General features: G+C 38.0%; 1 protein-coding gene across 2 annotated transcripts; it reads left to right on the top strand.

The window, feature by feature from the left end:
- The first annotated feature begins 1,054 nt into the window (after positions 1 to 1,054).
- LOC132891532 (zinc-binding protein A33-like) lies at positions 1,055 to 11,074 on the top strand. 2 transcript variants are annotated; one of them, XM_060929207.1, is made up of 7 exons: positions 1,055 to 1,098; positions 1,210 to 1,702; positions 1,856 to 1,951; positions 2,044 to 2,274; positions 9,496 to 9,518; positions 9,605 to 9,723; positions 10,383 to 11,074. In XM_060929207.1, the coding sequence occupies exons 2-7, from the start codon at positions 1,304 to 1,306 to the stop codon at positions 10,916 to 10,918; spliced, it is 1,404 nt and encodes a 467-aa protein (XP_060785190.1). In that variant the 5' UTR covers positions 1,055 to 1,098; positions 1,210 to 1,303; the 3' UTR covers positions 10,919 to 11,074. The 2 variants fall into 2 exon arrangements, with proteins under 2 accessions (XP_060785190.1, XP_060785189.1); XM_060929206.1 differs by lacking the exon at positions 1,055 to 1,098 and having other exon boundaries at positions 1,115 to 1,702.
- Positions 11,075 to 11,429: the final 355 nt, after the last annotated feature.

Below are 11,429 nucleotides of genomic sequence, written 5' to 3'. Positions count from 1 at the left end.
TATTTATTGATGAAAATGATCCAATATTACATATCTGTGAGTGGCAAAAGTATGTGAACCTCTAGGATTAGCAGTTAATTTGAAGGTGAAATTAGAGTCAGGTGTTTTCAATCAATGGGATGACAATCAGGTGTGAGTGGGCCCCCTGTTTTATTTAAAGAACAAGGATCTATCAAAGTCTGATCTTCACAACACATGTTTGTAGAAGTGTATCATGGCATGAACAAAGGAAATTTCTGAGGACCTCAGAAAAAGCGTTGTTGATGCTCATCAGTCTGGAAAAGGTTACAAAACCATCTCTAAAGAGTTTGGACTCCACCAATCCACAGTCAGACAGATTGTGTACAAATAGAGGAAATTCAAGACCATTGTTACCCTCCCCAGGAGTGGTCGACCAACAAAGATCACTCCAAGAGCAAGGCGTGTAATAGTTGGCAAAGTCACAAAGGACCCCAGGGTAACTTCTAAGCAACTGAAGGCCTCTCTCACATTGGCTAATGTTAGTGTTCATGAGTCCACCATCAGGAGAACACTGAAGAACAATGGTGTGCATGGCAGGGTTGCAAGGAGAAAGGCACTACTCTCCAAAAAGAACATTGCTGCTCATCTGCAGTTTGCTAAAGATCACGTGGACAAACCAGAAGGCTATTAGAAAAATGTTTTGTGGACGGATGAAACCAAAATTTAACTTTTTGGCTTAAATGAGAAGCGTTATGTTTGGAGAAAGGAAAACATTGCATTCCAGCATCAGAACCTTATCCCATTTGTGAAACATGGTGGTGGTAGTATCATGGTTTGGGCCTGTTTTGCTGCATCTGGGCCAGGACGGCTTGCCATCATTGATGGAACGATGAATTCTGAATTATACCAGTGAATTCTAAAGGAAAATGTCAGGACATCTGTCCATGAACTGAATCTCAAGAGTAGGTGGGTCATGCAGCAAGACAATGACCCTAAGCACACAAGTTGTTCTACCAAAGAATGGTTAAAGAAGAATAACAGGTCATAATGTGTCTCTCGAAAACTCCTCCTATTCAGGAAGTGCAAAGTCTGACATGACTGAAGTCCTTCATTAACAGCCTGCAGTGTTCTGCTCTGGTAAGTTGAGATTTATTCTCAGTTTATGAATAAATCTGAGTCTCATTTTCAGCACTGTGAAAGGAAGTGATGATTAACTGAACCTACAAAGTCATCTATTTAACTTTAAAGAAACCTGAAATCAGGGTGTGATTACTTTTTACAGAAGTGACAGTGAAATTCTGAGCATTCGGACTAAAGAGAACAACAACAGCAGCAAAATAAAATGGCTTCTAAGTTTTCAGAGGAGGATTTGTCCTGTCCTGTGTGCCGTGAAATCTTCAAGGATCCTGTTCTTCTGCACTGCAGTCACAGTGTGTGTAAAGTGTGTTTGCAGCAGTTCTGGGAGACCAAAGGATCCAGAGAATGTCCTCTTTGTAGGACGAAGTCGTCTATGGAGTTTCCTCCCACAAACCTGGCCTTAAAGAACCTGTGTGAGACTTTGTTACAGGAGAGAAGTCAGAGATCTTCATCAGGGTCTGAAACAGTCTGCAGTCTGCACAGTGAGAAACTCAAACTCTTCTGTCTGGATCATCAACAGCCGGTGTGTGTGGTGTGTCGAGATTCAAGAAAACACACCAACCACAAATTCTGCCCCATTGATGAGGCAGTAACAGACTGTAAGGTAAATAAAATGGACATATGAACTCATGGGTCATGTGTGAACAAATGCTGTTGTTCATAATTATGACAATTACTTTGTAATCAATTTAGTTCATCTGAGTTAAAATAATATTTAAAACACAGAGACTCCATGCAGTGTGTTAATTTATTTCAGGAGAAGCTCAAAACTGCACTGAAGCCCCTACAGGAGAAACTGAAGATCTTTAAAGACTGTAAACTGAACTGGAGTCAGACTGCAGAACATATAAAGGTTAGAATCAATAACATGGGTTTAATATTCTCATTATATTTTGCTTCATTGCATATTCAGTTATGTTTCATTTGATTTTCTCTTCACTGTAGATTCAGGCCCAAGACACAGAGAGTCAGATTAAGGAGGAGTTTGAGAAGCTTCACCAGTTTCTACAAGATGAAGAGGCAGTCAGGATCACTGCACTGAGAGAGGAAGAGGAGCAGAAGAGTCAGATGATGAAGGAGAAGATTGAGAAGCTGAGCAAAGACATATCCTCTCTTTCAGACACAATCAAAGCCATAGAAGAGGAGATGAGAGCTGAAGACGTTTCGTTCTTAGAAGTGAGGGTCATTTAGTCAGTATTTATACTGTGAGAAAGTAAAACTTCTTTCCATCATCAGAAACGCAGACCTGCCAACCTTTTCACATTTTGCTTCGCAGATACGCATTTAGACATCAAACTACACTGCTACGATTTAACACTTCAAAATACGCAAAAAGCCATTGATGGCTTTGAGTTCAAAGATCTTTAATATTCCGGTTCAACCGTCTGTGCATTCGTGCACTAGGTAACTCGTCTATGGGTGTAACCGCATTGACCAGCAACCTGTAGAGAAAAGAAGACTTCGACCAATCACAGCGTTAGTTTTAAACTCTTCAAATAGGCCTAGGCTATGAGGCTAAGCGGAGAGCCGAGGAACTGTCAAAACGAAAGTAACGAAATTGATTTTCATCCCTCTCGGTTGATCTTCATATTTTGACTGGTTTTACAAGGGAGGACGGTGCTAAGGCTCCTGTCACACCGCCCGAACTTTGCTGGAGCGTTCCTGGAGTGGTGAAAAAAATTCATCACCGCTCGTAACTGTTCACCACCGTTTAACAAAAGTTGGCCCCCGTTAAAGCAACACCGTATACGCTCAGCCACCGCTGATGTTTCTCGAGGGGCTCTCCTACCACTCCGAAAGTTTTGAGCTGCACAAAATATTGCGAGCAGTGAGGAGGGGGCAATTTTCCGCCCCGGCAAAGTTCACCCCTGCTCCACCAACGCCCAGTCAAAGTTTGGCACCGATAGACGCAAGTTCGTGGACGCTTGGGTCCGCTAGGCCAACGCAGAAATCTTGAACGCTGGACCACCGCTGCTTCACCAGCGTTGCCCGGGCGGCGATTAAACGTTGCACAAACTTCGGTGGAGCGGTTGTAAGCGTTTTACGAGCGGACACGGGGTTGCTGGAACGGTGTCGGGCGTTGAAGCAGCTATCCATGGCGGCGATGAACTTTGGTTTGGCTTTGGTATAGACCCAGCAAACACAAAAACGTTTATATAACGTTGTATAAACGTTTAGCTAACGTTTCAGAAACATTACAAAATAACGTTTATAAAACGAAAATTTGTGGACAATTTTTTCGTTTTATAAACGTTTGAAAAAACGTTATATAAACGTTTGAAAAACATTCTGGAAACCATCATACAACATTCTGGAAACGTTTCTGAAACGTTTTTTAAAACATTGTATAAACGTTTCTTAAAACCATTTAAAAACAATAGTAAAACGTTTCTTTAATATTTTAGAAACGTTATTAGAAACATGTTCAATCAATCAAAATCAAAGTCCTTCCCACGCCGCTTACAGTACCTGGTATTCCTAGGCAGTCTCCCACTCAAGTACTAACCAGGCCCAACCTGTATGGTGGCGCATCGGGCGGTGCCAATCTCCGTTTCCATAGCCCTCGGCCTCTCGCCTATTACATAGCTAGGGTTACAGTGGGGGGCTAGTCCTCTGGTAGCCACGAGAGTTTGACTCCCCATGCACATCTGTATTGCAGCGTGCCTTGCCAGATGATAGTAGGTACCATTTTTATGATGATCTTTGGTATGACTCGACCGTGAATAGAACTCACTATCTCCCGGTCGAGAGGCGGACACGCTACCACTAGGCCACTAGTCGGTATTAGAAACATGTTAATACCTGTTAAACTTATAATATAACAACACATTTTTGTTATTGCACTTAAGTTTATTTCATTCCTCTTTGCAAGTTCAACAAAACCGATTTGAGAGCAGAGTTTTTTTACATAGACAATATTCACATTTACATATAAAGCCCTCATGAACAGCAAAAATGATAAAGATACTAGTATTAAAAATTTATCTAAATTTATTAAAGAAGCCTTGCTACTAAGAACCAAAACATTAAAGTTAACGTAATCATAGCAAATGCACAAAATCAGTTAAAAGTTGAAATAAAAAAGCAAATTAAATCAAATAAGTTGTTTGGCCTTCGAGCGAAGCCTTCAATGAAGGAGATTTTCTAAGATAACTTCTAAGTGGACCCGGCCTTCTCGATCTTGTCCCAACAGCAACACGCTCAAAATGGCGCTACTTCCGGTCCCTGCGCCTGCGCAAAGATGTAGGTCGCGCAGGCGCAGGGTACCAGCGAACAAAATGCCAGGGCCAAAAGGACGTGTATTTTAGCAAATATAAAACGACGAATGGTCGTCTATCCAAATTATTCAAACCATACTTGATAATTACGAGACTAGAGCCACACATTTAATGATTTATCTATCTATCTAGATCTACATCTAAAAAAATTTAGCTAGATCGAAGGGTTTTTTTCAACGTTTATTAAACGTTTATACAACCACTTATTTTCCATAAAATTATTCCCATGTTTTTTGATACTTTTTAAAAACATGTCATCATGTAGTGTTTATAATCACACAATTAATTGTAGAAATTTTAATATTATCTGTTTTAGCCAGAAGTCTCCGAATATGTATAACGTTTTATAAATGTTTCATAAACGTTGTGAATGAAACGTTTTAAAGAGAACGTTTATAAAACGTCAATAAAACGTTACTCATTTACTGATTATTTTGATAATTGTAATACAATCATTATGACATCTTAATATCTAAAAATACCAAGAGATGATAAAAAATGTGCCACAGGTCAGCAAATATGACTTTATTAAATTTTCACCAACATTTCATAAACGTTTCATAAACGTTTAATAAAACCTAACCTTAATGCAACCCAAATGAAACGTTTTATAAACGTTTTGTGTTTGCTGGGGAGGTGTCGGAGCGGGACCAGAATTTGGCTATAAATACGGGGAGAAATGGACCAGGAGCTCATTTGGAATCGAGCTGCCGTTGAGTTCAGACCTCATCTATATCGAATTTGCTCAAAGTTACAGTAAAACTGTATCACCATGGATGCTGAGAGACTTGGTGCACTAGTCCAGCAGCAGAATCAGAACCAGATTGCAACAAGCTGTTGACAGAAGGAGAAGAGAGAGAAGAAGGAGAGACAGAGTTGTGTGGGTCAGACAGTGGATACTGAGAAGGCCTGAACATGGACTGTATGACAAGCTGATTTTGATTTGATTTTATTCGATCATAATGTAAAATGAAATACAAAATACATTAAAATCAGGATTACACAAGAAAGCGCAAGCACTTATTTCCATTGTGGTCCCATTAAAACATGTAAAACAGCAATGGCAACGTTATGATTATATTGACTCACTGTAGGGTAGACTGAGTACAGTTGAGACAGTTTTTGCTTTCTCATTTTCCACACACAAATTAGACTCTGAAAAGACACTAAACAAAAATGTTTTTGAGACATAATATATCCTCAATATGTGTGCTAATATATAACCAAGAAATTATATCTCTAAGATGTTTAAATTTTACGTAATTAATCAAAAACAAAAGGTGCACTTTTGTCTCAACTGTACCCATACTCTACACATATGGTGTACAGTTGAGACAGTACCATAGTACAGTTGAGACACCATTAAAAACACTGGAAATCTGACATCAGTGCAAATGCAATTTTATTCATTTAAAGATTGCAATTTTATTTTGCTTAATTTATCTTATTTCTTTAAAAATGTAATAGTTTACAACTCATCACTTCATATAAACCTTCAATATTTAACAGATTAATGCAACTATAATAATAATAGCATAACTAGAACAACAAACAGTAACAGAAAACAAGAACAAAAATTTATCTTTTTTCAATGACCGTGGTGGCATGTGTAGCTGTGACCACCATCGGTACACTCCACGTGAGACCACATGCTACAGAGAGAGCATGAAATCCACTGCTCTCCAGGTCGTGATGCGGAAAACCATTCGCTGCACACAAGACATTGTGTATCAGCACTGTCTTTTTTGGCTTTTTTTTCCTCCATCCTTTCTCTCTTTTAATACTTTCCGTTTTACCTTTGACATCCTGTCAACATTCTCCCTTTCTAATGCCTCTTTTACTGGGGCATCAGTATCAGTATCAGTACTGGGGTATTTGTTGTTCTAATTCTGATGCGTGGCATCCTGTAACAGGCATAGCACAAAAACAAATAAATAAATAAATAAATAAATATCAAATAGGCTATAGAACACATTCTCTCTTGTTCTCTCTCTCTCTCTCTCTCTCTCTCTCTCTCTCTCTCTCTCTCTCTCTCACACACACACACACACACACACACACGTGCGCTTGATGAAGTAACATTTCTATACATAATAGTTTTATGTGATGCCTTAATGATAATGCAGATTAAAAACTTGCTAGGTAGATAAAAACTAGCTAACAAGTGTAATCCATATATCTTTTAGTGTTTTGAGTGAGCTCTGTAAGTACATATACATGACCTGTCTCAACTGTACTTGTTTTACCACGTTATATTTCACTTCATATTCTGATGTCTTGATAACATTCATGCACTACAAATTTATAAATAAATAGTAGAGAGTTCAAATATAAATAAACATTAAAAATTAATTCACAGATGTCTTTATTGGTCTAATTGTGATTTAAACCCTGTTATCATAAGTGGGCATATGCTAAACAGCATGTGACGCAATAGAGTTCTACGTCGGGTACAGTTGATACATTGTGTCTCAACTGTACCCCGATGACCACCTCGCACATCGCACAGAATTGTGTAATGTCCTTCAATGCTACTATGCCATGCAATATATCTGTTTTTAGAGCACAAAACAATGTTTGCATACATGCAACTTTTATTTAGAAGTCATAAAGGGGTAAGAAGATATTCATTGTGGAAGGGACATGGAAAAATCAAAATCTTACCTGGCAAAAATGACTTTTCCCGATAACTTCGCAGCGGAGCTTCGTACGGACTTCAAATTTCCCACGCTCAAAGAGGACGCTAACACGCATGTGCACAGCAAAAATCAGCGCAGAGGTTTGCTGCGCACGCAAGATATTGCCGGTGTCTCAACTGTACATATGTCCCAACTGTACTCAGTCTACCCTACTATGTAAATGGTGAAAATAATAATAATAATAATAATAATAATAATAATAATAATAATAATAATAATAATAATAATAATAAATTGACTTAAATTAACTAGACTAGTAGACAATGAAAATGTATTATATAGACTAGACTGGAATTTGATTATAAAATTTGATTTCAAAAAGTAGGACTAGTACCTATGGATAACAATTACAAAGTAAAATGTTGTATATATTGATAGTAAATATTAAATGATAATTAGATAATGATAAAGATAATATAATGGCAAATAATAATAACATTAAGAAAAAGAAAGCAAAAACATAATAAAAACAGAAATAAACTGACTGACAGCAGACAATAAACAAAAAATAAAGTAATATGAATGATAATAAAAAATATAAAGTAATATGAATAATAATAAAAAAATATAAAGTAATATGAATAATAATATTAATAATAAACGTTTTTATAGATAGAAATATGATAATAAGATCAACTAAACAACAGTGAAAAAAGGGAAAAAGCTATACAGACAACAGTGGAGCTGATGGTGGAGCTTCTATCAAAAATCTATCAGAACTTGTATCAAAACGATCCGTTCAGCTCCGTAGTCACAAGCGGTATGCCGCTAAACCAACTTTATACCCCCGCCGAGCCAAAGCCCGCATGCGCAGAACGCCGCTATACCAACGCTCGCGTCACCGCTAAACCAACGCTAAAGCAACGCCGGCTTCAGCGGTGCACCGCTAAGCCAACGCCCGTGTTTTCGATTTTTTTCCCATTTTGTGCGCGGTGACGAGCGTTGTCGAAATTCGGCCCCCCCCTCTCTACCGTTCAAGGAACGCTCCAGCAAAGTTCGGGCGGTGTGACCGGGGCCTAAACACCGTTTCGAAGGTAAATGGGCAGGGCAAGGGTATTGTGAATAAAGCAAGGACAACCGTCCTAACGTCATAGTTCAAAGCACAGTGTTCCGCCTTATCTGAAGGAAATATTTGTTCCAGCTTGTTTTGATATTTGACCCAGGCTTCTCAATCCAAAAAATATTGCATAGCCTAAAGTGAAAATATAGTGGCCTACTGACGTTTCCATCCAGTCAACCGATAGACGCGTTAAAATCTTCTGAACTAGGCTACTCGTGCATGTGAGATTCAATGAGCAGCGCATGAAGTGTTTTCACGTAAGTGTGTGTGGTGGATGATGATGTGTTTATGTGCGTGCCTTGCAGTTAATAATACACATGACGTCAGATGACGATACTGACAGAGAGAGAGAGAGGGAAGCAAATCTAAAAAGAAGCGAGTCTATGCCCCTCAGAAGTTCCTAACGAAGTATCAAGATCAATGGCCATGCCTCCGCCCCTCTAAACTGCCTAATCATGCGTTTTCCACAGTGTGCAATTATGATTTTGACATTAGCCATCAAGGAAATACAGGTAATAATATTGCTAACATAGAAATGCTTGCATTTATATACATAGGCCATTATTTTTTCAAAATTAGGCCAGGTCAGTGAATATGAATATTATAAAGGCTGTGTTATTGGATAGGCCAGAGTAGCCTATAATTTTTTCTGTAAGTGTGGTTATCAGTTTGCATTTACTAAATATTAATATTGAAAAATATATATTTATATAGGTACTCTGGAATATTCACTTTCGATGTTTAGTGTAGCCTAGTTCAAAGTGTAGCAAGGAGCAACAGAATCTCTTTTATGGTCAAAACTAAATTTATGAAAAAAGGATTTAGTGTGTGTGTGTGTGTGTGTGTGTGTGTGTGTGTGTGTGTGTATTTTGCAGACTGCCGGCGTCTGTTATAAAAGAGATAGGCTATAGCCCTTTGGTTTTTCTGTTATCTATACAATATAATGCTAAATGTCAAAAGGGACATAGCATGCTATTTGGGATTATTTGTTGTTTATAATTCCCAATGTATTTAAGACACAATATGCCAAAGGCAGTACATTGGTGAAAGCATTGGAAATATATTCATGCCTTTTCATTAAAAGAGTCCTTGTTTTCTTCATAGTCTACTTGTATGTTAAATAACTAGATATGGTGGTGAGTGGGAACTCTGTGCTTAGTAATACATTGTTCACATGCTCACTCATTACAATCAATACTGATCAGCAACTGTGCCTGACCTCACGCCGTGCTGCACTGCACCGACGCGATAAGTTGCTACTCAGAATTTTTTTCCAAGGTTGGCAGGTATGGAAACATCACATTTCAGTGGTGTAAAAATGTAAATCATATCCACTGATATTTGCTTTGTTGTTTTACAGAACTACAAGGACACAGTGAAAAGGTGAGTGATGTGCTTCCTGTCTCTCTCATTCTCTGTGTTTCTGAATCCAAACCCACAGCAACACTGACTCCTGAATGTTCTTGCAGAGCCCAGAGCACACTGCAGCATCCAGAGGAGCTTTCAGGAGCACTGATCCATGTGGCAAAACATCTGGCCAACCTGCAGTTCAGAGTCTGGGAGAAGATGCAGTACACCGTCCAATACAGTAAGACTCTTAATTCTGTGTGTGTGTGTGTGTGTGTGTGTGTGTGTGTGTGTGTGTGTGTGTGTGTGTGTGTTGAAAATAAATTGTTTTTTTTTTCCTTTCTGTTTTTCTGCCTTTGTTAGTATCCCTAATGTGGTCATTATCATATGATTTATTTATATACTGTTTTGGAATTATTATTATTATTATTATTATTATTATTATTATTATTATTATTATTATTATTATTAATGTATTTGTTTGTTTATTTTAATTTTTTATTCACCTTTCATGTTGAACTCATGTAATGTAAGGGAAGTTTTATTTTGAAAAGCTTCTATTTCCATCAGACTGTTCAGTGTTTGAAGTGTGAGCAGAGGGACTGAGTGAAAAAATGGAGCATTTCAGCAGCTTACAAAAGTTTTAGAGTTACAGTTATTATAAAGATTGTTTACATTTGTAATTTAAACACACAAAGAAAAGGACACAAGGCATGTTATTAACTTATTCATGTTTATTAATGAACTTTGTAATTACAGTTATCATTTCTTTGGTTTCGGCAAATGTTATCTAGTTCCATGCTAATGTAATGATTAAATTAGATTAGCTCCATCAAAACAGAATGTAAAAAGGTGTGTGTGTGTGTGTGTGTGTGTGTGTGTGTGTGTGTGTGTTTTCAGCACCTGTAACTCTGGACCCCAACACTGCTCATCCTGGACTCATTGTATCTGATGATCTGAAAAGTGTGACATGCAGCGATGAGAAACAGAAACTTCCTGATAATCCAGAGAGATTTGATGAATATTGGTATATCCTGGGATCTGAGGGCTTTAACTCAGGGACACACTGCTGGGATGTGGAAGTTGGAGACTGTACACGGTGGAGTGTGGGTGTGATGACAGAATCTGCTCAGAGGAAGGGGGAGATATTCTTCAGAAATAGAATCTGGCGTGTGCGGTATTATGATGGTAAATATCGCGCAGGTTCTACACCACATCCAGCCACTCGGCTCTCAGTCGCACAGAAACTCCAGAGGATCAGAGTGAAGCTGGACTGGGACAGAGGAAAACTGTCATTCTCCGACCCTCTCACTAACACACACTTACACACTTTCACACACACATTTACTGATAAATTACTGCCATTCCTAGGTGTTTTTGGTTCCATAAAGATCCTCCCACTTGAGTGCTCTGTAAGAGTGAATCAGATCAGTTAGCATTGATGTTATTTTATTCCAGTTCATTAATAAAATACTGCAAATTAAAAGATTAGTGTTCTTTGTGTAAGTGTCATCGCCCCCCGGAAACCCTGTATTGACAGAATATCTTGAAATAATGAATTAACTCAAATAATAACATGTCTTAAAATATATTATGATATACTTTGAAAGTATGAGGAAGTCAAAATAATAAGTGAAATAATGGCACCCTGTCTTGAAATAACAAGGTATTAACTCAAAATAATGACTTAGCATTTAATTAAAATCACAAACGAGTGTTTAAATGCAGAATGAGCTGAAAAGATTATTTAATTTTATTGATGTATTTTAAATAGTTTTAAATAAACTGAGAATTTGAAAACTCATGTATTTACTGTATTTGTACTTGTTAGCGTTTGCTGTTAATCTTGGATGAAATGTTTAGCTGTGTGTGTGTGTGTGTGTCTGTATGAGAAACTGTGCAGTGGAGGAGAATTTAAGCTCTAAGTTTCCCTCCACCAGCAGTTTG

The sequence above is a fragment of the Neoarius graeffei genome, chromosome 9 (genome assembly GCF_027579695.1).
Source record: "Neoarius graeffei isolate fNeoGra1 chromosome 9, fNeoGra1.pri, whole genome shotgun sequence".
NCBI classification, from domain to species: domain Eukaryota; kingdom Metazoa; phylum Chordata; class Actinopteri; order Siluriformes; family Ariidae; genus Neoarius; species Neoarius graeffei.
Note: the sequence above shows the minus strand (reverse complement) of the source record. Positions and strands in the feature narration are given on the sequence as shown.

Bases quoted from the DNA above. Each gene is read 5' to 3' on its own strand.
- LOC132891532 (XM_060929207.1), top strand. From the start codon at position 1,304: ATGGCTTCTAAGTTTTCAGAGGAGGATTTGTCCTGTCCTGTGTGCCGT. The intron at 1,703-1,855 runs GTAAATAAAATG...AATTTATTTCAG, and splicing joins AGGCAGTAACAGACTGTAAG to GAGAAGCTCAAAACTGCACT. The intron at 1,952-2,043 runs GTTAGAATCAAT...TCTTCACTGTAG, and splicing joins AGACTGCAGAACATATAAAG to ATTCAGGCCCAAGACACAGA.